General features: G+C 47.9%; 2 protein-coding genes and 1 non-coding gene across 3 annotated transcripts; 1 reads left to right on the forward strand and 2 right to left on the reverse strand.

The window, feature by feature from the left end:
• The first annotated feature begins 7,220 nt into the window (after positions 1-7,220).
• On the forward strand, positions 7,221-7,931 carry LOC123066711 (probable calcium-binding protein CML31). The gene has a single exon (XM_044489745.1). The coding sequence runs from the start codon at positions 7,303-7,305 to the stop codon at positions 7,756-7,758; it is 456 nt and encodes a 151-aa protein (XP_044345680.1). The 5' UTR covers positions 7,221-7,302; the 3' UTR covers positions 7,759-7,931.
• Positions 7,932-12,836: 4,905 nt separating this feature from the next.
• On the reverse strand, positions 12,837-12,909 carry TRNAK-CUU (transfer RNA lysine (anticodon CUU)). Its single transcript has one exon. It is a non-coding gene; the product is annotated as a tRNA-Lys (tRNA).
• A 472-nt stretch (positions 12,910-13,381) lies between these two features.
• Positions 13,382-20,644, reverse strand: LOC123072550 (non-specific phospholipase C2). The gene is made up of 4 exons (XM_044496127.1): positions 19,982-20,644; positions 14,312-14,829; positions 14,028-14,207; positions 13,382-13,925 (listed from the first exon to the last, which is right to left on the reverse strand). Exons 1-4 carry the CDS (start codon positions 20,557-20,559, stop codon positions 13,609-13,611), a joined length of 1,593 nt encoding a protein of 530 aa, XP_044352062.1. The 5' UTR covers positions 20,560-20,644; the 3' UTR covers positions 13,382-13,608.
• Between the last annotated feature and the right edge of the window lie 1,684 nt (positions 20,645-22,328).

A 22,328-nucleotide genomic window follows, 5' to 3' on the forward strand; every position in this document is an offset into this window, starting at 1 on the left:
TGAGGGACCGCACTAGTCTGGGTTTAATGCCGCTCATGATTAGACCATTTGCTCGCTCGACTTGACCGTTAGTTTGAGGGTGATAGACTGAAGCGTAGTCGAGCTTGATGCCCATGTTTTTGCACCAGAGTTTGACCTCGTCGGCCGTGAAGTTCGTGCCATTATCAGTGATGATGCTATGGGGGACGCCGTAACGGTGTACTACCCCTGATATGAAGTCTATCACCGGTCCGGATTCGGCCGTCTTAACAGGCTTTGCCTCTATCCATTTGGTGAATTTATCCACCATGACCAATAGGTATTTTTGCTTGTGGGTTCCTCCTTTAAGGGGTCCAACCATATCAAGCCCCCAGACCGCGAACGGCCAGGTGATGGGTATAGTTTTGAGGGCGGTAGGTGGCATGTGGCTTTGATTAGCAAAGAGCTGGCATCCGACGCATCGTTGGACCAAGTCCTGAGCATCTGCCCGGGCCGTCGGCCAATAAAATCCTGTACGGAAGGCCTTGCCTACAAGGGCCCGGGCTGCGGCGTGGTGCCCGCCGAGTCCGGCATGAATTTCAGCCAGAAGATTCCGCCCTTCCTCTTCGGAGATACACCTTTGAAGGACTCCGGTTGTGCTTTTCTTATAAAGCTCTCCCTCATGGACCTTATAGGCTTTAGATCGCCGCACTATGCAGCGGGCCTCGTTTTGGTCCTCGGGAAGTTCCTGCCTATTTAGGTAGGCTAGGAATGGTTCTGTCCACGGGGCAATGACTGCCATTATTGTGTGGGCTGACGGTGTTATTTCGTTGGCAGAACCACCAACTATGTCAGAATGTTCGGTGTGGGGTAGTGTGGTTGGGTCCGGGATGTTATTTCCGGACTCTCCCTCCCATAATACGGATGGCTTGAAAAGCCTCTCTAGGAAGATGTTGGGAGGGACGGCATCGCGCTTTGCGCCAATGCGTGCCAACACGTCTGCTGCCTGGTTGTTCTCCCGGGCTATATGGTGAAATTCGAGCCCCTCAAACCGAGCTGACATTTTTAGGACGGCGTTGCGATAAGCTGCCATTTTCGGATCCTTGGCATCAAAGTCTCCATTTATTTGGGATATCGCGAGGTTTGAATCCCCGCGGACCTCTAGGCGCTGAATGCCCATGGAGACTGCCATCCGGAGACCATGTAGAAGGGCCTCGTATTCAGCTGCGTTGTTGGAGTCCGTGTACATTATCTGAAGTACGTATTGGACTGTATCTCCAGTTGGGGACGTCAGAACGACGCCAGCCCCCAGGCCAGCCAACATTTTGGAGCCGTCGAAGTGCATGATCCAGTTGGAATATGCGCCGTACTCTTTAGGGAGTTCGGCTTCAGTCCATTCGGCGACGAAGTCGGCCAAAACTTGCGACTTAATAGCTCGCCGTGGCTTGTAGGTTATGTCGAACGGGAGGAGCTCGATGGCCCATTTGGCAATCCGGCCCGTTGCGTCGCGGTTGTTTATAATGTCATTAAGAGGTACTTCGGAGGCTACTGTTATCGAACACTCTTGGAAGTAGTGTCGCAGCTTCCGGGATGCCATGAACACCGCGTATGCTATCTTTTGATAATGCGGGTACCGTGACTTGCATGGAGTTAGGACAGTGGACACGTAGTAAACTGGTTTTTGGAGAGGGAACTTGTGTCCGTCCGTTTCTCGTTCGACAACGAGCACCGCGCTTACAACTTGATGGGTTGCCGCGATGTATAATAGCATTGGTTCGCCCATGTTGGGCGCGGCCAGGACCGGATTTGTTGCCAATATGGCTTTGATTTCTTCGAGTCCGGCCGTGGCGGCATCCGTCCACTCGAAGTGTTCGGTGCGCCGCAGGAGGCGATAAAGGGGTAATGCCTTTTCTCCTAAGCGGGAGATAAAGCGGCTTAGAGCCGCCACGCATCCAGTCAATTTTTGTATTTGTTTGAGGTCTTTTGGGATATCCAATTGTGACAGAGCTCGGATCTTGGCTGGGTTTGCTTCAATTCCTCTACCGGATACAATGAAGCCCAAGAGCTTTCCGGCTGGTACGCCGAAAACGCATTTTTCCGGGTTGAGCTTAATGTCATATGCTCGGAGATTGTCGAATGTGAGCCTCAAGTCGTCTACTAGAGTTTCGACATGCTTGGATTTGACGACCACATCATCTACGTATGCCTCCACTGTTTTGCCGATCTGGTTTGCCAGACATGTCTGAATCATGCGCTGATATGTTGCGCCGGCGTTTTTGAGCCCGAAGGGCATTGTGTTGAAGCAGAATGGGCCGTATGGAGTGATGAATGCCGTTGCGGCTTGGTCTGGCTCTGCCATCTTAATTTGGTGGTAGCCGGAGTATGCGTCGAGGAAGCACAATGAATCGTGTCCTGCGGTAGCGTCGATAATTTGATCGATGCGGGGAAGGGGGAAGGGATCCTTTGGGCAAGCCTTGTTAAGGTCCTTGAAATCGACACACAGGCGCCAGGATTTGTCCTTCTTTGGTACCATTACCAGGTTTGCTAGCCAGTCCGGATGTTTTATATCTCTAATGAATCCGGCCTCCAATAGTTTGGCTAGCTCCTCTCCCATGGCCTGTCTCTTAGGTTCGGAGAAACGCCGAAGAGCTTGTTTGACTGGCTTGAATCCTTTTAGGATATTTAGGCTGTGCTCGGCCAGCCGGCGTGGGATTCCTGGCATGTCTGAAGGGTGCCAGGCAAAGATGTCCCAATTTTCGCGTAGGAATTCTCGTAGTGCGGCGTCTACATCAGGGTTTAATTGTGCCCCGATGGAGGCCGTTTTTGTAGGGTCCGTTGGATGGACTTGGAATTTGACTATTTCGTCCGCCGGTTTAAAAGAGGTGGACTTGGATCTCTTATCGAGTATCACATCGTCCCTGTTCACCGTGGAGCGCAGCGCAGTGAGTTCCTCGGCCGCTAGGGCTTCGGATAGTGCCTCAAGGGCAAGTGCGGCTGTTTTATTTTCGGCGCGGAGTGCTATGTCCGGGTCACTAGCAAGAGTGATGATTCCGTTGGGTCCGGGCATTTTGAGCTTCATGTACCCGTAATGGGGTATAGCTTGAAAAATTGTGAATGCCTCTCGCCCTAATAGAGCGTGGTATCCGCTGCTGAACGGGGCCACTTGGAATGTGACCTCCTCGGACCTGTAATTATCCGGCGTGCCGAACACCACATCCAGTGTGATTTTTCCTGTACAGCATGCTTCCCGACTGGGGATTATTCCTCTAAAGGTTATGCTGCTTCGCTCAATGCGGCTCCAGTCTATTTCCATTTTTCGAAGGGTTTCCTCGTAAATGAGGTTTAATCCGCTGCCGCCATCCATGAGTACCTTGGTAAGGCGAAAGCCGTCCACTATTGGACTGAGGACCAATGCGGCTGGTGCTCGGGCTGTTCGGAATTTAGGTTCGTCACTGGCGTTAAAGGTAATAGCCGTGTCACTCCATGGATTTATTGTTGCTACCTGGTGGACTTCGGCAAGGCTGCGGAGTGTTCGTTTCCGCATATTATTTGATGCGAAAGTTTCGAAGACTGTTAATACCGTACTGGTATTGCTGGGCTGGTGCTCTGGAGCTAGAAGCTCTTCGCCACTTTTGGCCACCTGCCGTAGTATCCAACATGCTCTAAGGCTATGAGTTGGAGTGGCGCCCTCTGTACTATGAATTTTGCAGGGTCCATTGAGCCATCCCTCCAGTACGGTTCCATGCCCTTTAGAGGGTTTTTGCTTTTTGGTATTTAACCCAGGTGCCTGGTAATGATGCACCCTTTTACTTTGGACTAGGGTTGTGTTCAAGGCCGGATTATCCCAAAATTTGATTTCGGTTTTCCAGGCGCTCTCCATCGCACAGTACTTTCGTACTATGGACGCCAAGTCAGCAAAGCGTGTAATTTCGCGACGACTTACGGCGTTGAGGATTCCTTCGTCCGTGCAATTAATGCAGAAGAATGAAATTGCGTCCTCTTCACGGCAGTCCTTTATCCTGTTCATGACCAGGAGGAATCTGGCCCAGTAATGATGTACTGTTTCAGCGGGCTCTTGCCGGATTTGGGATAGATCGCTTATGTTTGGGTGGGCGGGTGGAGTTAAATTCCGAACTCCGTCCGATCTAAGACTCAGGGGCCAAGAAGTTTCCGAACTTGGAAGCTTGGGTTCTTGGACGTTGTCCGATGAATCTAGCCCGCTGCCTGACTTTAAGTTCAGGGCTTGAGTGGTGTTCTCCCCTCCGCGGGAATCCGGCATGGAGGGGTCAGGAATCCGGACATAGCTAGTCCTTAGGATAGAAGAAGGGTCGCCATATTGTTCCTCTACCACAGCAACGTGGTGGGTAGCCTGGGGAGAGTTAATCTCTCTCAGATCGGTTTTAGGCCCAATCTGGTCGTAGTCTGTAGCGACTCCCAGGGCGGCGATGCGATCCAAGAGCTCGTTTAAGGAAGAGAGCTCCATCGGATCTAACTGCTCGGCGAGTTCCGAGTTGACGTGAAGATTGCTTTTGATGACCCGAGAAGTCATCGTCGGCGCGGCGGCCGAACAGGCGGTCATAAGAAAACCGCCTAGCCGGAGAGTTTGGCCGATGGCCAAAGCTCCTTTAGCAACGGTGCCGTCTTTAAAGACGGGACGAGGCATCCTTCCTGATGGCGACGGCACAGAGGAACTCTCAATGAAAGCACCAATGTCGGTGTTAAAAGCGGCGGATCTCGGGTAGGGGGTCCCGAACTGTGCGTCTAGGCAGATGGTAACAGGAGACAAGGGACACGATGTTTTTACCCAGGTTCGGGCCCTCTCGATGGAGGTAAAACCCTACTCCTGCTTGATTAATATTGATGATATGGGTAGTACAAGAGTAGATCTACCACGAGATCAAAGAGGCTAAACCCTAGAAGCTAGCCTATGGTATGATTGTTGTTCGTCCTACGGACTATAACCCCTCTGGTTTATATAGACACCGGAGAGGGATAGGGTTACACAGAGTCGGTTACAATGGTAGGAGATCTACATATCCATATCGCCAAGCTTGCCTTCCACGCCAAGGAAAGTCCCATCCGGACACGGGACGAAGTCTTCAATCTTCTATCTTCACAGTCCAGGAGTCCGGCCAACGATGATAGTTCGGCTATCCGGACACCCCCTAATTCGGGACTCCCTCAGTCACCACCACTATTCTATGATGTCGGCAAGTACATGTAATGCGACCGCCACCACTGCACAACCATCCCTCCGCGTCAAGGCGTGTTCCATAATTTGTATCTCACTGCCGAAGCCAACCACCGGATCAGGAGGGATGACCTCTCCCGAAGACCTTTAGATGACCACTGCCATCATGGAGTCGTAGGAAGTCGTTGCAGTGCAGTTTGCAGTCACCACCATCTGGCAGGTCGGATCTGGATCACCCCCTCCAAGCTATGCCTGGACCGTAGCACTGCGGGTCGGCCACCGCATGATCACAAGGCCAGGACCTCGTTGCCGCAGTTCACATCCAGCAGAGAGCCCGACGCACACTGGGCCACCAATTGCAAATCATGTTAGATCTGACAGGAGACTGCCCACACATGGAGGTCCCTGGGCATTACCACCCATCCCGCCATGGCTCCACATCGCACCACCGTACCCAACCATCATCTCCATGCGGCCGCCCTACGCAGTCGCCGCACCGTCGTGGATCAGATCGCGGACACACCCCCTTGAACCTCGGAGCCCCATGCCACCTGACTATCACGAGAGGGAGGTGTTCCCCGACCACCGTCGACGGCATTCCAGGCTTAACTAGGCGGCTTACTCAGACAACGACGGAGGGGAGGAAGGGAGGAGCGGCGGGAATCTGTAGCTAGTGTTTCTATGCCCTCCCGAGTCGCCGCGCGGGGGACGACCCGTGGGGCTGATAAGAACTCGAGGATGATTCATGCCACCTCTTGTTGATTTTATTGGCTCTGTGGGAGAAATACAACACACTATAACAACTATTTTGCCAGATCCCTTGCCTTACCCTCCCTTGGCCACACACCCCTAGTTACTATGTCAATGTCCAGTCTCTCAGCTCACATGCAGCTCTGCCGAGGTATTGGTCTTTAGCTTCGCATTGTCGCACGGGCAAACCTGGAACAAGAATCAATCGATGCCCTCCATGGGATCATAAATATTACGCTAGTGGTGGTGTGGGGGGGGGGGGGGGGGGGGCTCCCGATCTAGGCTTCTCTTCGCCGGAGACAGACCTCCACACGCCCTCCAACGATGGTAGAAACATCGCCGAGACGGGGGCTAGGCGGGAAGAATATTATTCTATCTTCAAAGAGCCGTCGCCGCCTCACCTTTCTGAGTAGGACGCAAATCATAACGAAACTGAAAAACACATAGAAAGGGAGTTCTCCCACTGGAAAGAGTCGGGATCCACAGTGTCTCCATTGCTCTAAGACCACAGGGGACGAGTAGACGGTGATGACGCCAAAGAGAGGAAGGAGAAACCCTATTGCTGAGCGCCTTTGGTCACCCAAATATCGTGCCATTTGATGGCTTTAGACGCGGACAGTCTCCAGGATGCAAATTTGACCGTTGATTCATTGTATGCACACGGCAGTACAAAACATCATATAATACTCTGAAACAAGGTAAATATAAAAAACACAAAACATGGCATGGATCTCAAAGCAAGGATGGACGGTGGATGGTAGAAAAACCAACTATGAAACAGGTGAAACTTGTGCTTACGTGCTGGGTGAGCCTTCTTGCTTTTGCATCAACACTCCCAAGCAAACGTTGACGAATACCACTGCTCCATCCGACGGCCGTGGCACGATGGCGACATGGCATGAATAGCAAGGAACCCACGCACGCCAACGCGGAGGCGCCCCCAGCTTCCCGGCAAAGCACACACGCGCGACTCCCACGTCCACCCTGCCAAGTCGGACCGCACGCGCAGCCAACATCCAACTTTTCCGTCGCCGAAGCAGATTTTCCCCGTGCCTTCCCCTGCTTTTCTCCTCCACGAGAATCATCTGGGCCGTCACGCCAAAGTCACGAAAGCTTCGCATCCATTTCCAGTAGAAGACTACTGACCCGCCGTGGTTGACCACCCAGAAGAAAAACCTCCTGTCCAATCCGCCACACGGCTTGTACGTCCACGATGACCGCGGCATCTCTCCTCCCGCCCTGCATGCTGCCGTGAAGCTTCCATGGACCGCGTCGCGCGATGAGTATATATGCACACGCGCACCTCCAAGATCATGCAGCAGCAACCTTCAGGTCTATAGCAAAGCAGAGGATCTAGGAAGCCCAGGCAGGGTCGAGATCAACTACTAAAGCATCCGGCGAGAATGGTTGCGACAAAGACGGGCGAGCTGAGGGCGCTGTTCTTGTCACTGGACCGGGACGCGGACGGCAGGATCTCGGCCGTGGAGCTGCGGGGGTGCATGCGGGCGACGCTGGGCGAGGACGTGCCGGCAGAGGAGGCCGAGGCTCTGGTGGCGTCGGCAGACGCGGACGGCGACGGGCTGCTATGCGAGGCCGAGTTCCTCGAGCTGGCGCAGCAGGCGGCCTGGGCGGGTGCGGACAAGGAGAACGACGAGCTGAGGATCCGGGCGCTGAGGGAGGCGTTCGGAATGTACGAGATGGAGGGGCAGGGGTGCATCACGCCGGCCAGCCTCGGGCGGATGCTCGGCAGGCTCGGGGCCGAGCGGGGCGCGGGCGAGTGCCGTGCCATGATCTGCCGGTTCGACCTCGACGGGGACGGCGTGCTCAGCTTCGACGAGTTCAAGATCATGATGAGCTAGCAACCTCGCGCCTGGACCCAAGTATATACCCCTAGTTTGGGCTTGCATATAGGCCTTCGCTACGTTCGTTCGTTCGTTCATTCATTCATTCATTCGATTGTCATATGGTACTAGTACAAAGTTGTAATGGTGATGCACAGACAGTAATTGATCTATGTGAATACCTTTGGTCTCGATCTCGATCGATTGTCGGTACTCTTGGAATTTGATTTGTTTCTTGAGGAATTCAGATGCCCGAGATGAATGCAAAATGTGAATGTGAAAAGGTTGACTTGTCATCCTAGGCTCCAAACACTTCAGAGAAGGCTCTAGGACCTGCTTTTTCATTAAATCTGGGAGCAAACAAATATCCGCTCCTGATATATGGTTTAGACATCAAAATAGTCCCTACTAAATTATTTAGGGACCGGACGAGAGTGGCGTTTTGGCACTTGGGAGCGCGTGCTCCTGATTTTTAAAATGTTAAAAAATTTCAAACAAAAATTTTACGTGTACATCTCGATATTGTACATGCTCACAAAATCATTTCGCGAAAAACCAACAATTATGTGTCATGTGTGAAAAAGACAAAATTCGGTGTTAAAATATGCTTTTTCACAAGACATCATTTTTGCCTTTGTTACACAAGTCACAAAAAATATCGGTTTTTCTGAAATTTGACGTACACACATATAATGTCGAGTGTATGCGCTAAATTTTTGTTTGAATTTTTTCATACTTTGAAATATATTTTTCGCGTGCAGAAGCGCGCGCTCCCGGAAGCACCAACGGATTTCCGGGGACCGACTATACTTAAGTTGCATGAAAATTTACTTTGGGCAAGTCAATTTTCAAGGTCGCTAGATTAAGATCCAAGATTTTTCGTTAAAAAAGACCACCTACTGAGTCAAATTGACAAAAAAGACTACCTGCAGACGGAAATGACAAAAAGGACCACCTGCGCCGTGGCGGCAGGTTCGCCAGCCGACACGTGGCACCTGCCGCCACGGCATCTGGCGGCAGCACCTGCCGCCAGCGGCAGCCTCATCTGCACAGAATTTCGTCCGATGCCGGAGGAGAAAACGGAACGAACTGGCGAGCTGGCGCCTGCCGCCACGCTGCATGGCGGCAGCCTGTGTTGCTTTTCAGCCATGCGCTGCAGTAGAAAAGTCGTGCACTTAGGTAAAACACCACTACTCCATCACTAAAAGATTCAAAAGGGTCCATCTAGTACTATGGCGTTTGTCCTTTTTTCTTCTTCCTCCAACTTTCTTCCCAGCCCGACCGTTCCTCCTCCCATAAATTGACGTAGCCAAATTGCCAATTCAATTAACTTACATTTCCCAGCCCGACCGTTCCTCTCTGATTTCTATTACATAAACCATCTGGTTCGTATCTTACAAACTAAGGTATCTCCAACGGCAACCCGCATATTTCCTCCCGCATCCCTCCGCGGACAGGGGGGAGTCCGCGGACACGGATGCGGGATACCGCCATCCAATCATAGTCGCATACATCCGGTCTTTCTCATTTTTTAAGTCTGCACGATCAAATAGCCGAATACATAGGGTACAAACGTTCCAATAGCTGCATGCAGCATTAGTTCAAATTTTAAGAAGTTCAAATATTACATCCCAACATTGTTTCCCCCTTTAACCGTCCTCTGATGCTCAATCAAATCTTCCTTCAGCTGCTCACGAGTTGGTTGATGCGATTCTGTTGATGCATTTGAATAAACTCTTCAAATGCGGCCTGATTCTGGTCTGGAATTTGGATAGGATCACCCATGTTCTCAAATCCTAGAGTTGTGGCAGCATCATCACCCTCATCCTCGACGAGTTGTGCATGATCACACAACATGTCATCACCTCCCACAATGTCTCCGGATCCCATTGTTCAGCATGTCCACGAACAACTGCAAAACGGGCCCGCGGAACTCCAAATGCCCTCTCGACATTCTTTCTTAGCGGCTTCTTGTCTTTGGGAAAAATGAGCCTTTTTCTGACCAACTGGGTTAGAGATGGTGCTGACAAAGGTAGTCCACGGAGGATAAATATTGTCAACCAGATATTAGCCATGTTGTACTCTTGTCCATTGACAGTATAGTGGCAAGAAGGAGTTTTTTCTTCTGCCAGCCCCGCAAACAACCGTGAGCGCTAGGTGACGGAGACATAGAGTTCCGGCAGGGGTGTGGCGTGGCGGCCGGGGTGGTGGAGCGATGGCGAAGGCAAAAGAGAAAGAACAAAGAAGAGAAAATGGGGAGTCTGGAGGCGCGGGGTCTAGGAAGGGTTTGGGGTGGGCCAGGGGTGTCGGAGTCCTACATGTCTGGTGTTTGGACTCCCACAAGGCTCCGCCATGTTTGTCTCCGATTTGCGGGAGAAAACACTTATGAACCGTCACTCGGATCGATAAAACGTCGCGTTGGATGGCTTCGGCGGTCCGGACAATGCGGTCCGGACAGATGCGGGCGATTTACGGGTCCATCTTGGAGATGCCCTAACACCCACCAAGAACTCCACCAAAGCTAAAAACATCATCAAACCAAGCAGCAAAACATCCGAAAGAAAACCAGCTCACGAGATGAATAATCTAGCCTCCAACGCCACAAACAAGGGGACACATAAACATTACATAAACCACCATAGTTCTATACTCAGAAACATCTGAAACAACCAGCACCAATCCTAGAGCCCGACCACATCTAAAAACTATAGAAGATAAAACCAAGTGGGGCATCAGCATCCAGAGGAAAGACATCAGCCAGCAAAGGCCAGCCTCCAGAAAAATTCCAAAGCACCCGTCTACTATCAACAACTGATTCCCTAGAACTTCTGGTTTCCACCTTTGTGAAGCTCTATACACCTCATTTCCACATGCGGTATGACTATTAAACCCAGCATCAGGACCATTCGATTTTCCTTTATCTACAGAATGGCCCAATAAGATATACAATGACATATCAAATTGATGTGAATAATAGGTTCATAATTGTGTTTTGTCTCAAACACAATATTGTTCATGCATCTCCATATATAGTCCAGAAGATTTGAGAAACCCACACCAATACCAGATTCTTATTTATCTTTGAGAAACTTTTAATCCAAACACCAAAACAAGTGTTTAAGTGTCAGGAAGATTTCTCAAATCAAAAGCACATTTGAACAAACTCCAAACCAATTTAGCAACTACGTGTTTGAAAAAAAAAGATGAACATACCACAAAAGGCAAAACATTTGTTTACCTATCCAACCTCTCCTCGGCAAATTGTCTTTTGTTAATAGGCTCTTCGTAACCATCAGCCATAAAACACTCTAATTTTAGCAGCAACTTTTATTTTCCACATACATTTCTATTGGAAGCTACTGTATCATCAGATGTCAGCCAAGCTAAAAGTACACAATAACGAGTTTTCTAAAAGATTTTATAGTGAAGACACCATCAGATGTCAACATCCACCTGATGGTATCTTTCCTGTTAGACATTTTAATTTAATCAATTTAGTCAACTTATATATAGCTACCAAATAATTTACAATACATACAGTTGTGTTATGTAGTCCCGGCCTTCAGTTCGGTGTATGAGCAAGGTAAGGCAAGGCAGATATCCGGAGAAAATTGGTCTGTGTGACCAAGACTAGCCATACCACATCCCTCCTCCTACTCTTCCTCATAGGTTCTAAAATAATGTGTACTTTTAGCTTGGCCAAGATTCATTCTGTATGTGCGATAGTGGAAGCGTATATATCTGGTAGTGGGTAATAGTAGGCATAAAAATGGTACATGCATTTTGTTTGCAATAACATAACAAGAGACGCATAAACGCACCACAAGTGATGTGTATGGCTGTATGCATGACATCAAGCTATCAGCCAACAAAATGGTATGAATTATGATTGAAACCACAACTATTCTTAAGCAAATAACATCAAATGGAATACAAATGGCATCAAGAAGGTGGGGAGATCAAGAACAGAATGGAACAACTCAAATGTCATTGAGGATAAGAAATAGGAGCGCCCCTTGTGCCGTATTTTCATCAAGACTTTGTTTTTTCGCCGGTCCCTTTTTTAACTTCTTATGTTTGGTCGGCTAAATTTGGGGTTTTGTTCCTTGTTGTGTTGCAATAAGTGCTTTATGTTTGGGTTCCAATATTTTGTGGGATTATGTTGCAACCTTAGTGAGAATCTTGTGAACTCCCCCTCTCATGCATTCTCTTGCCTCCCCTCGCTCCCAAATTCTTCTAGCAACTCCACGAAACAAAGGTACGGAAAGAAGGGAAAATATGAGTGTAATCGAGTGAGGGGAAGCAAACAAAAACCAACGGATGATGGAAGGAACAAACTCTAGAGTGCGTCCAGACCAACAGAACCAACACGCCAGGAAAAACAAAACCCAACACATATCAACTTCTCCGTCGTAATGGCATCTACTGTTGCAGGAGGAAAAAACTCAGGGCTATCTCGTACATCTTTCTTTGTGAGTGTAAATCTGTGGTGTTTTGATATCACAAAACGTCTGATTATCTTAGCAGTGGTTGCGTCTCACCGTACAACAATGAAGGCTCACCTTGCAAACCTCTTGGCAATGATGGTGTCGACGATGGCATCACATGTGTTTTGATTAGAGCTTCTCCCATTTTATATTTTTTGTACCTAAGATCTTCGTTGTCGATAGTACAAAAAGAAAGCAGTGGTAGTTCACCTTACAAAACCTCCCAAAATGTGTCTAGACGTACAATGATTTAAGGTTCTCACAATATTCGACTGATCCGGCTTTTCAAATTTCTAAGATTAGCCCAATTCAGATGGATTTTTTTTTCGTGTGTTTTTCTTAAGCGAGTCCCAGTGGAACATCAAGATGCACAACAACTTTAAATATCCTCGTTTTAACTATCAATTTTATGACGGATATCACTGGTCTGCGTATTTTCCGCCTTATTCCATGTAGTCAACGATAAAGTGGAGTCATTTAGTAAACTAATGTGAAACATTGAACTTGTAAATTTAAAAGGAAAAAGGTAGAAAGTTTTTAAAACAACTTGAAGTAATTATGTCCTATTAAATGAAAAAGGTAAATGCAAAAAAAGTAAAAAAAATTGGACGCCCACCTTGGGGCTCGAACCCAAGACCACAAGGTTAAGAGCCTTGCGCTCTACCGACTGAGCTAGACGGGCAATCTGCCCACATTTCCAAATCAAATTTATTTATTAATACGCACTGTATATGTGTTTTCACCAATATTAAGCTATGCGAGCACAAAGTACTATATTTGGAAGCTCACCATAGAAAAACTTTTTGAGCAGACGAACACCGAAAAGGTGTGCATGTGGCACGAGGTGTTTCCAACCCAGGTGGAAACTACTGTGTACCAGGTGCCAACTTTTTCGGTGACTTGTCATGGCTCTGTATCGACATGTTAATTAGCTTTGCCAGTTAGGTTTACAGTCACGACCAGCCGGCCGACTAAACGGTAAAAGATCTCTAAACGGCGTGCAGGTTGCTGCACGGATCATTGGACTAGCTATGGCCTGCCATGGGCCATGGCAGAAGTGCACGTACGTGAGCGAGGAGAGTCAATTTGCTTCCTGACGCGGGCGGTTCACCAAACATATTCGGTCCATGTCAGCGGAGGACATTGCCGAATGCTGACAGGACAATGCTGCATTGCTTGTATACCACATAGAACGAATGTTTGGTTTGGTTTTTCTACAGCCTTAGTATACCGAATCCATCCATCCTACAGCAGTTCCATCCCATATAGCACGAGCACACCGTATGGTACTGGCTAGGCTACGCATGCTGATCTTCTATGTGTAGTACTAGTAATTTTTCCCCCAACATCAATCAATTTCCTATGTATGTATGTATGCTCTCTACGGACGATCATCTTGGTCTGCAGTGGAGGTCCTGGTGGTGAGGGAGGGCCTCATCTTGACGATCTGCTCGTCGTCGGCGAGGCCCATCCGCTTGGCCGACACGCCGGCCTCGAAGAAGCGCCGCACGGCGCTCCTCATGTAGGAGGTGCCTTCCCTCACGTTCATCCTCTCCCTGATTCTCTCCTGCAGGCTGCTCAGCTGGTGGTCGCCGTTCAGCACCGCCGCAAGCTGCACGATCTCCTGCTGGAACGAGCTTAGCTTTGCCTCCTCGTTCGCCTCCGTCTGCCGGATCCTCGCCGGCGTCGGGAGTTGCTCTGCACATTTCATATCTTCATGGATAAGCAGACTACTCATTGCAAGAGTACAAAGCAAGTCAAGTGACAATACCATGTCGTATGCTGAAGTTGACAAATTACCTGGGCAGTCTGTCCTCGGTTCAGTTTTGGTTTGCACGACGCCTTCGAAGGTCCCAGCCCATGCGTCCCTTTTGGTCAGGAAATCCTGTGGTAGATTGAACAGCTTCTTCACGGTTGCGGGGATCGAAGAATGCTCGAATTGCGACGTCGGGGTTGGACTTCCACTCGGCCCATGCATAACTGAAACAACAGAAAAATTATCAGACAGAGATACTATATAGTTGGCAAATTATGCAGTAGCTAGCATTTAATCTACACATATATACAAATAAGTGTTGACTGACCTGTTCCCTTCTCGATCCATGGAGAGACCAAGATGGCCGGGACACGCACCCCTAACCTGTTGAACGTGAAGTTGTACGGCGGCGGGCCAACAATGTCGTCGGGGCTAGGCACACCATCGACAGGGGTGGGCACATGGTCGAAGAACCCACCATGCTCGTCGTAGGTGAGGACCATGAGCGTCTCGTTCCACTGGGGGCTGGCGCGGAGCGTCTCGTAGATCTCCTTGACGAACATCTGGCCTTGGTAGACGTCGTGGGAGGGGTGATCGTCGTTGGCGGGGTGGTCCTTGGAGTCCATGTAGTGCTGCTCAATGACGGCGTAGTTGGGGAGGGAGCCGCGGTGGGCATGGTCCCTGAACGCGTTGTGGAAGGGGTGGAAGTTGAGGATGTACTTGAGCTTGCGCAGGTTGCGGTAGAAGAGCACCGCCGGCACGTCCTGGAAGTAGACGCCGAAGGAGAGGCCCGCGTCGTGCACGTTGTCGAAGATGGTCCTCTGCGGGTACCCCTTGGCCAGCAACCTGCATAGGTGCAGCACTCTTGTCAGAGAACCGGTTAGGGTAGCTCATGTTGTGCTCGGTTCAGTTCAAGTGAGGATAGTATAAGATAGTTTCCCAAAGCTGCCTCCTTTTGTAAAAGATAACGTTTTTTGAGCAGATAAGAAAACAACTTTTTAGAGGAGTGTAAAAGAAAATGTATGCTCTGAATTTTGAAGCTGGTGTGCTGAATTTTCTTTTGCTCATTTCTGTTTTCCAGTCCATGGACCAGTCCACTGACTCGGTCCAGCCGAGTAGGCAGGGCTGTAACGAGGCCCAATAAAATTGCTGTTTTTATTGAAAAGAGGGACTCCTCGGCCTCTGCATCAGAGCGATGCATACAATCATTTTTAAAAATAAATAAAGTGGTTCAACAAAGTCTTGCAAAGTGCTGCAACAAAGAAGGCTGGCTCACAAAGAGCTAGCAAAATAAAATAAGGGCCAAAAGCCACAACCGGCTCGTATAATATAGAGAGATAGGTAAACTAATCGCCTATCCTATTACATGACCGCCATCCAAACCGGTTGAAGATATCCCGCGCTATCATCTCCCACCGGACAGATCCAGTAACCAAACGCGCCCTGGCCTCCGTCGAAGTGAGTAATGACCACATACGGATTAGCGCAGTAGCCCGGAATAAAACTTGCAAAAAATGAATAGTTGTTGTTCTGTTAAAAGCCAAATCATTTCTGCAGTTCCAAATTGCCCATAACAACGCACATGCTCCTACTCGAATTTGTCTAGCTGTTTCGGCCTCTATACCAACAAGCCACGTTCCAAAAAATGACCTGAACGAATTCGGAGGAGTAATGTTAAACGCAATTTGCACCGATCGCCACAACACCCTCGCCAACGGGCAATCGAAGAAAAGATGCTTGATAGTTTCATCCCGATCACAGAAACTACACCTAGTAGAACCTGTCCAGTTGCGCTTAATCAAATTATCTTTCGTTAGAACTACTTGTTTATATACAAACCACATAAACACTTTGATTTTCAGAGGAACCTTAACTTTCCAGACATGTTTGGAACTAGGAATAACACTAGAGTTGATGACATCAATGTACATCGACTTGACTGTGAATTCACCAGATTTAGTAAGCTTCCAACACAACTGATCGGGCTGATGAGTAAGTTGAACCTCCATCAGTCTACTCACCAGATGAATCCAAGCCTCCCACCGGTCACCAAAAAGCACCCTCCTGATTTGAATGTTAAGAGGAGTGGATTGCAAACTCGTTGCAACCAGAGCATCCCGTCACTGCATTTGTGACAGAAAGTGCCAGCGATGCATCACCTAGCCAAGAATCCTCCCAGAACCGAGTGTTATTGCCATCACAGACAATAAACTTTGTTCTATTGAAGAAAGTAGCTTTGACCCTCATTAGCCCCTTCCACAAAGGCGAATCAGTTGGTCTAGCTGTCACCTGCGACAAGGTCTTAGAGTACAGATACTTGTTACGAAGAATCTGCGCCCAAGTTGCATCAGTCTCGGCAGATAACTTATATAGCCACTTACCGAGAAGGCATCTGTTCTTAACTTCAAGGTTCTCAACCCCAAGACCCCCTTGGTCTTTTGGTCGGCAAATGACATCCTATTTGGCTAGACAGTACTTCCTCTTAATTTCATCACTCTGCCAAAAGAAACGTGACCGATAGAAGTCCAGCCTTTTCCTAACTCCAACTAGTACTTCAAAAAAGGATAAAATAAACATAGGCAAACTCGTGAGCACAGAATTAATGAGAATCAATCGGCCTCCATACGACATGAGTTTGCCTTTCCAGCAGCTCAGTTTCTTCTCAAACCGATCCTCGATACACTTCCATTCGCTGTTAGTCAACTTACGATGGTGAATGGGGATACCTAGGTAAGTGAACGATAGCGCTCCCAAATCGCAACCAAACAATTGCTTGTATGCATCTTGTTCCTCTTTGGCTCTACCAAAATAGAACAACTCGCTTTTATGGAAGTTGATCTTCAGACCGGTCAATTGCTCGAAAAGGCACAATACCAGCTTCATATTTCTCGCCTTAGCCAAGTCATGCTCCATAAAGATGATTGTATCATCAGCGTACTGCAGGATGGACACACCACCATCGACAAGATGAGGCACCAAGCCACCTACTTGCCCGGCCTCCTTTGCCCGACCTATCAGGATTGCCAACATATCAACGACAATGTTGAACATGATAGGAGACATTGGATCACCTTGCCTCAGGCCTTTGTGTGTCTGAAAATAATGACCTAATAAAATTGCTGGTTAGAGGGCCAGACGAGCCCTATTGGGCTGAGACCCGGTTAGTTCTTGGACTTGCCGTGATACAAGCCGGTGCAGAACAGCAACCAAAGGTTGCTAAAAAAACAACAACCAAAGAACAACCCCTCAAAAAAAAAGCAACCAAAGAACATTTAAAAAAAAAGCAATCAAAGAACACGTAATCACATAAAAAGGTATTCTAGAATACACAAAAAAAGGTATTCTAAAAAAACATAATCATATATGCATTTTTTCACTAGAACTAGAAAATGTAATCATGTACCCCGAAATGAAATACACCCGTGAACCAACGTATGGTTGGATGATTAGGAGGACAGTGGTATCCCAACCCATCAGGGTTCAAGTCATGGTGCTCGCATTTATCCTGAATTTGTTTCAGTATTTCTGTCGACGCGCATTTAATGGGAGGAGACGTTCCCGTCGACTATAAGACGTCTACGACGATGTGTCTGCTCAGTCTCTCGAATGTGTTTATATGGGTAGGGTATACGTGTGTGTTTATAGGGGTGGATGTATACACGTATGTATGAGCATGGGCGTCTGTACTGCGTTAAGAAAACATATCCCTACATGAAAGACGCCCTCTGCTTAATGCATAGTATCGAACGTGGGTGGTTCATTTTCTTTTCTTTTTACCCTCGAACGCGTCGAGGGTACAGGAGTCTTCCCGCATCTCACTTCCCTGCATCCCATGTGCATGTGCTACAGACAAAGGTCATGGGAGGTCGCATGGCCGAATAAATGTCAGTCAGCCAGCGCTTGTGTCACGGACAGGGCCGGGCACGCACGGATTTCCACTCTAGTCACAGGCCGTACGACCAAAACTCTGACAGAGACGCGTCGAGAGAGAGACTCACTGACGGTAAGCCCAGTGATCCTTGTGGTCCCACGGTTCAGCGAGGCGGGCCACCTGCCCAGAGGTCGCGTGGGCACTGCCAGGTCGCATCAGTTTCACATGGACGCATGATTGATCGTGCGCACCGTCTCGCGATTAGTTATTTGACTGACGAGCCGATCGTACTAGGACTAGTGCTAGTGCTATCAGGATTAGTTATTCGTAACCATGTTTGATTAGCCGCATCCAGCAGCACCAGCGTGAGTGATGTCCGGAGCGTGACAAAAACCAGAGACGCAGGAAAGCAACGCGTGGCCCATATATAAAGATGGGAGTACCTAGAACTCATCTAGATGAGATATAATTTGGTCTCATTCACTTTAAAAATAAGAACAGATACAACCCACGTCAGCACACACGCATCTTATAGCATCACATCTAATGGCTATAAAAGATGAATGAGACCAAAGTATATCTCATCTAGATGAGTTCTAGCAAAACTGTATAAAGATCGGAAATGTTAACGCCCACACGTGTGGGCGTTTGCACATCGCCCACACGCCTCCATCACCACTTATTTTGCCACGTATGAATAGATGACATCAGCAGAATTTTTTTTGGTTTTCGGCTTAAAAATGTTGTATCTCCTAAATAAAAAAGCAAACTAAAAATTCGTTTTCACCATTAAATCCGTCTCGACGAGATCTTCAAAACTAGACCCCATGTTGATATGTTTCGATGATTTTTTTTTGCCAGAACTTGTCACGATGTTTACACTGCAGTTGCCATAGGGCTTAAACTAAAGTTGCCATGTGGCAATTTTAGTTTGTAGATCATGGCAATTTTAATATTTTGATGATGGCAACTCCAATACTTTGACCATGAAAATTATTTTTTGTATGAACCATGGCAATTTTACGTGCATGTATCATGACAATTTTAGTTTATGATTCATGGCAAGTCTAGTTTCTTAATTTCCCGTTTTATAAATGTCAAAATTTACTTTTAAATGTAGAAGAAAATAGCTGAAACATATCATGACAACTTCAGTGTAAACATCATGGCAATTCATATGCAATAGACATGGCAACTTTTAATCCAAAAAAAATTTCATCAAAATATATCAACATGGGATCTAGTTTCGAAGATCTCATCGCGAGGGATTTAATGGTGAAAACGGATTTTCAATCGGATTTTTCGTTTAAAAGATAAAACATTTTAAAAACTGAAAATCCAAAAAAATTCCTGCATGCATGCATGCGATGACGTGACAATCTGTTTACATTAAAAACGTGTGGTGCGTCTCCCTTCCTGCCACACGGATGACAGTTAGCGCGACCCATAAAGATTTGGCTGCCGGCATTTGGGTTCGTCGTGTCGGCTAATCACGGCGGGCCTTGGATTAGACACATTAGACACTGTATGTAATGTCAGGCTAAAGCTCTTTTCGCAACGAGTGCTTCGCTTTGCTGCTGAACGAAGGAAGAGGAAAGGCGCTCGGATAAGAGCTGTCCTTGCCCTACACAAAAGATGAAAGAAAGCGGTACAACTCCACTAGTAGCAACATTTTCGCAAAATTAGGATGTGATTATGAACATTCAAGCAAATTATTAATAAATGACGAAACTAGTAAATAAAAACCACAGATATGGCAACCATTAAATCACAAAGGTGCCTATATATTCATAGATGTATGTGTGTGCACGAATATATACAAACTACTTAAAAAACGTCTCCATCGATCGTGCTCGTGCTGCCAATACGCAAACGCAACTCCCCAATGAGCAGGATCACGACATTCTTGTTCCTACCTGAGCGCGCATCATCCCCAACAACCTACCCTCAATATCTAATTTGTTCTGTTTTTGTTGGCGACCAACCCACCCCTCTCCCTCCCTCCGCAATGCAATGCAGGTTGGAATCGAATCCAATCCGCCGCGCGTGCCCACGCACGCAACGAATCAAGAAGCATTCGACGGATGGATAGATAGATAGTACTAGAAAGAAGGGGGGCGTACGTACTCTGGGTTGTTGCTGGTGGCGCCGCCGGAGGTGCCGGAGTGGACGAAGAGGCGGTTGGGCTGTGTCGACGACGGCACGGACGCGAACCACCGGTCGCACACCGCGAACTGCGCCACCAGCTCCCGGTACACGGCCACGCTGTCCGGCGCGAACCCGTTCATCACCGCCTCCGTCATGTTGCCGCCGCCGATGGACCGCGCCTGCTGCACGAACCCGTTCATCAGCGGCGGCCCGGACGCGTCGTCGGACCCGAAGACCTGCTGCCGGATCTCCTGGTACGAGTGGCCCGGGTCCGGGTCCACGAACTGCGCGCCGTCCCCGAAGTAGACGCGCGGCCCCGCCGACGGGTCCGACGCGTTGGCTGGGTTCCACTCCGCCCCCGTCACGCCGTCGATCGCCGGGTTTAGCCGCTTCATCCACCCCAGCATGTGGTCGAACGACCGGTTCTCCATCACCACCACAACCACCGTCTTGATCGGCCCCGCGAAGGCGACAGTGCCGGCGCCGGAGGAGACGAGGGCGAGGAGCAGGGCCATGGCTGACGCCAGGACACGCCGCTGCGGCGTGGGAACCGCCATTGTCGGTCGACTGATTGGACTGTGTGCGCAGCGCAGTAGTGGAGAGTGGAGGATTTTGGGGGAGCTCGTGAGGGAGATGGACCCCGCCAGGCTCGGCTGGTTGCTGGTGGTGGGTGTTGTCTTTTTATCGTGGACGACGGTGGATGGGGTCTACATGTGGACGGGCCAAATTAGCTACGGCCATGCAGGGCTGCCATGATGTATTTTTTCGTAGCTAAAACAATTATTCTACGTTAATTAATTCCTCCAAATGTAGCAATGGGTCAACGTAATTCCTTTTGGCATATCTTAACCACGTTATGGAGTACAAAGACATTTAATCTAGGAATAATAGAAAATAATATAAGATTATACCATACATAAATTTAATCTTATCCGATTAAGTGAGGGGATTTTTTTCTCGAAACGGAAGTTAAGTGAGGGGAAATTATTTTATCAGAATTAGCTATTCCATAGTTATTAATTCCTTGAAATCTAGCAATGAGTCAACGAAATTCCTTTTGGCATATCTTTACCACGTTAATGGATATATATTGTGCAATACAATAATATTTAATCTAGGCAACAATAAAAAAAGATGTAAAATTATACCAAGTATGTGTATTTAATCTTATCTAGTTAAGGCTGCCCGCAATTGGGTGTAGTATTAAACAGTAGTATCATGCATATGATACTAGTGCATAATATTACTTCCGTTGTACGTGGTATCATAGTTACTATCTTATATTGTTGAACAACATTCAATACAATATCATGATATGAAACCAAATTCTCTATTTCTTCATTGAATTGCATGCCACCTCATAAAAATGTCTAGTTGGCAAACATGATACTGCATATGATACTCCCATTGCAGGCAAACTAAGTGAGGGGAAATTATTTGTCAGAGTTAGCCATTTCGTGAAGAGATTCATATGCAGGCTCTTCGGAAAACTGTTGGTAGTGCCATTATGTTTTTGAGATAGTCGAATTCGGAGGAAAGGAAGTAGCGGCCGCTGGCTCATCGGGGAAGTATCAGCCTCTGGGTATATCTTACAGGCGCGGGAGTGCAGACTTGTCGGGTGTCTATCTTAGTAGTGCTCGGCTGCATGTTCGGACTCCCCAAAGCTCCGACATGTTTGTCTCCAGTTTGTGAAAAAACAGACGAACGGGTCGGTTCACGACAAATGCGGGTCTGCATTGAATGTGCGTTGTATAATTTGGTTCGGACGTTTGCGGGCTATTTGGGGATGCTCATTAAAGATGCCCGAGACTTCTCATATAAATTGAGCGTTCAACCAGATTAGCGTGGGTCGTCAAACAAAAATATCAAAGGGCTTACGAGACTTTGTTCGACATTCAACCGCATTCTTCCTACGGCCCCGAAAAAGATGACACCGGCCGCACTTCAGCAACACCTCGCCGCCCGTATATAATTTTGAGACAGAAGTGGTCTTGTGAGTTAGCAACCCGTCGCTATATGTCTTGGGCAATTTGTCATTTTTAGCAGAATTTTGTTAGAGAATATGTCTTTTACATAATATTTTTGCACGACAGAAATGACAGTTCAAGTTTGTCGGAAAAGAGTTTTGGAACGTTTTGACGTATTTTGAAAATTTTGAAATAAAATCAATTATCAGGTGTAATTACCACTATGTTCCAAAGGAAACATGTATGTAGCTACTTTGCACAAGAATATCAATTACTACCTCCATCTCAAAATTTAAGACGACCTTTTAGGCTAGTACATACATTTACTTATTTTATATACTCAGTAAAAGGAGAGATCA

Source organism: Triticum aestivum, chromosome 3B, assembly GCF_018294505.1.
Source record: "Triticum aestivum cultivar Chinese Spring chromosome 3B, IWGSC CS RefSeq v2.1, whole genome shotgun sequence".
Taxonomy (NCBI): domain Eukaryota; kingdom Viridiplantae; phylum Streptophyta; class Magnoliopsida; order Poales; family Poaceae; genus Triticum; species Triticum aestivum.

What these genes read in the sequence shown, in the direction of transcription:
- LOC123072550 (XM_044496127.1), bottom strand. Translation starts at nt 20,559, where the DNA reads ATGGCGGTTCCCACGCCGCAGCGGCGTGTCCTGGCGTCAGCCATGGCC. An exon ending in GCCACCAGCAACAACCCAGA is followed by an intron (nt 14,830 to 19,981) that starts GTACGTACGCCC and finishes GCACCTATGCAG; the next exon opens with GTTGCTGGCCAAGGGGTACC. An exon ending in ATGGATCGAGAAGGGAACAG is followed by an intron (nt 14,208 to 14,311) that starts GTCAGTCAACAC and finishes CTGTTGTTTCAG; the next exon opens with TTATGCATGGGCCGAGTGGA.
- LOC123066711 (XM_044489745.1), top strand. Translation starts at nt 7,303, where the DNA reads ATGGTTGCGACAAAGACGGGCGAGCTGAGGGCGCTGTTCTTGTCACTG.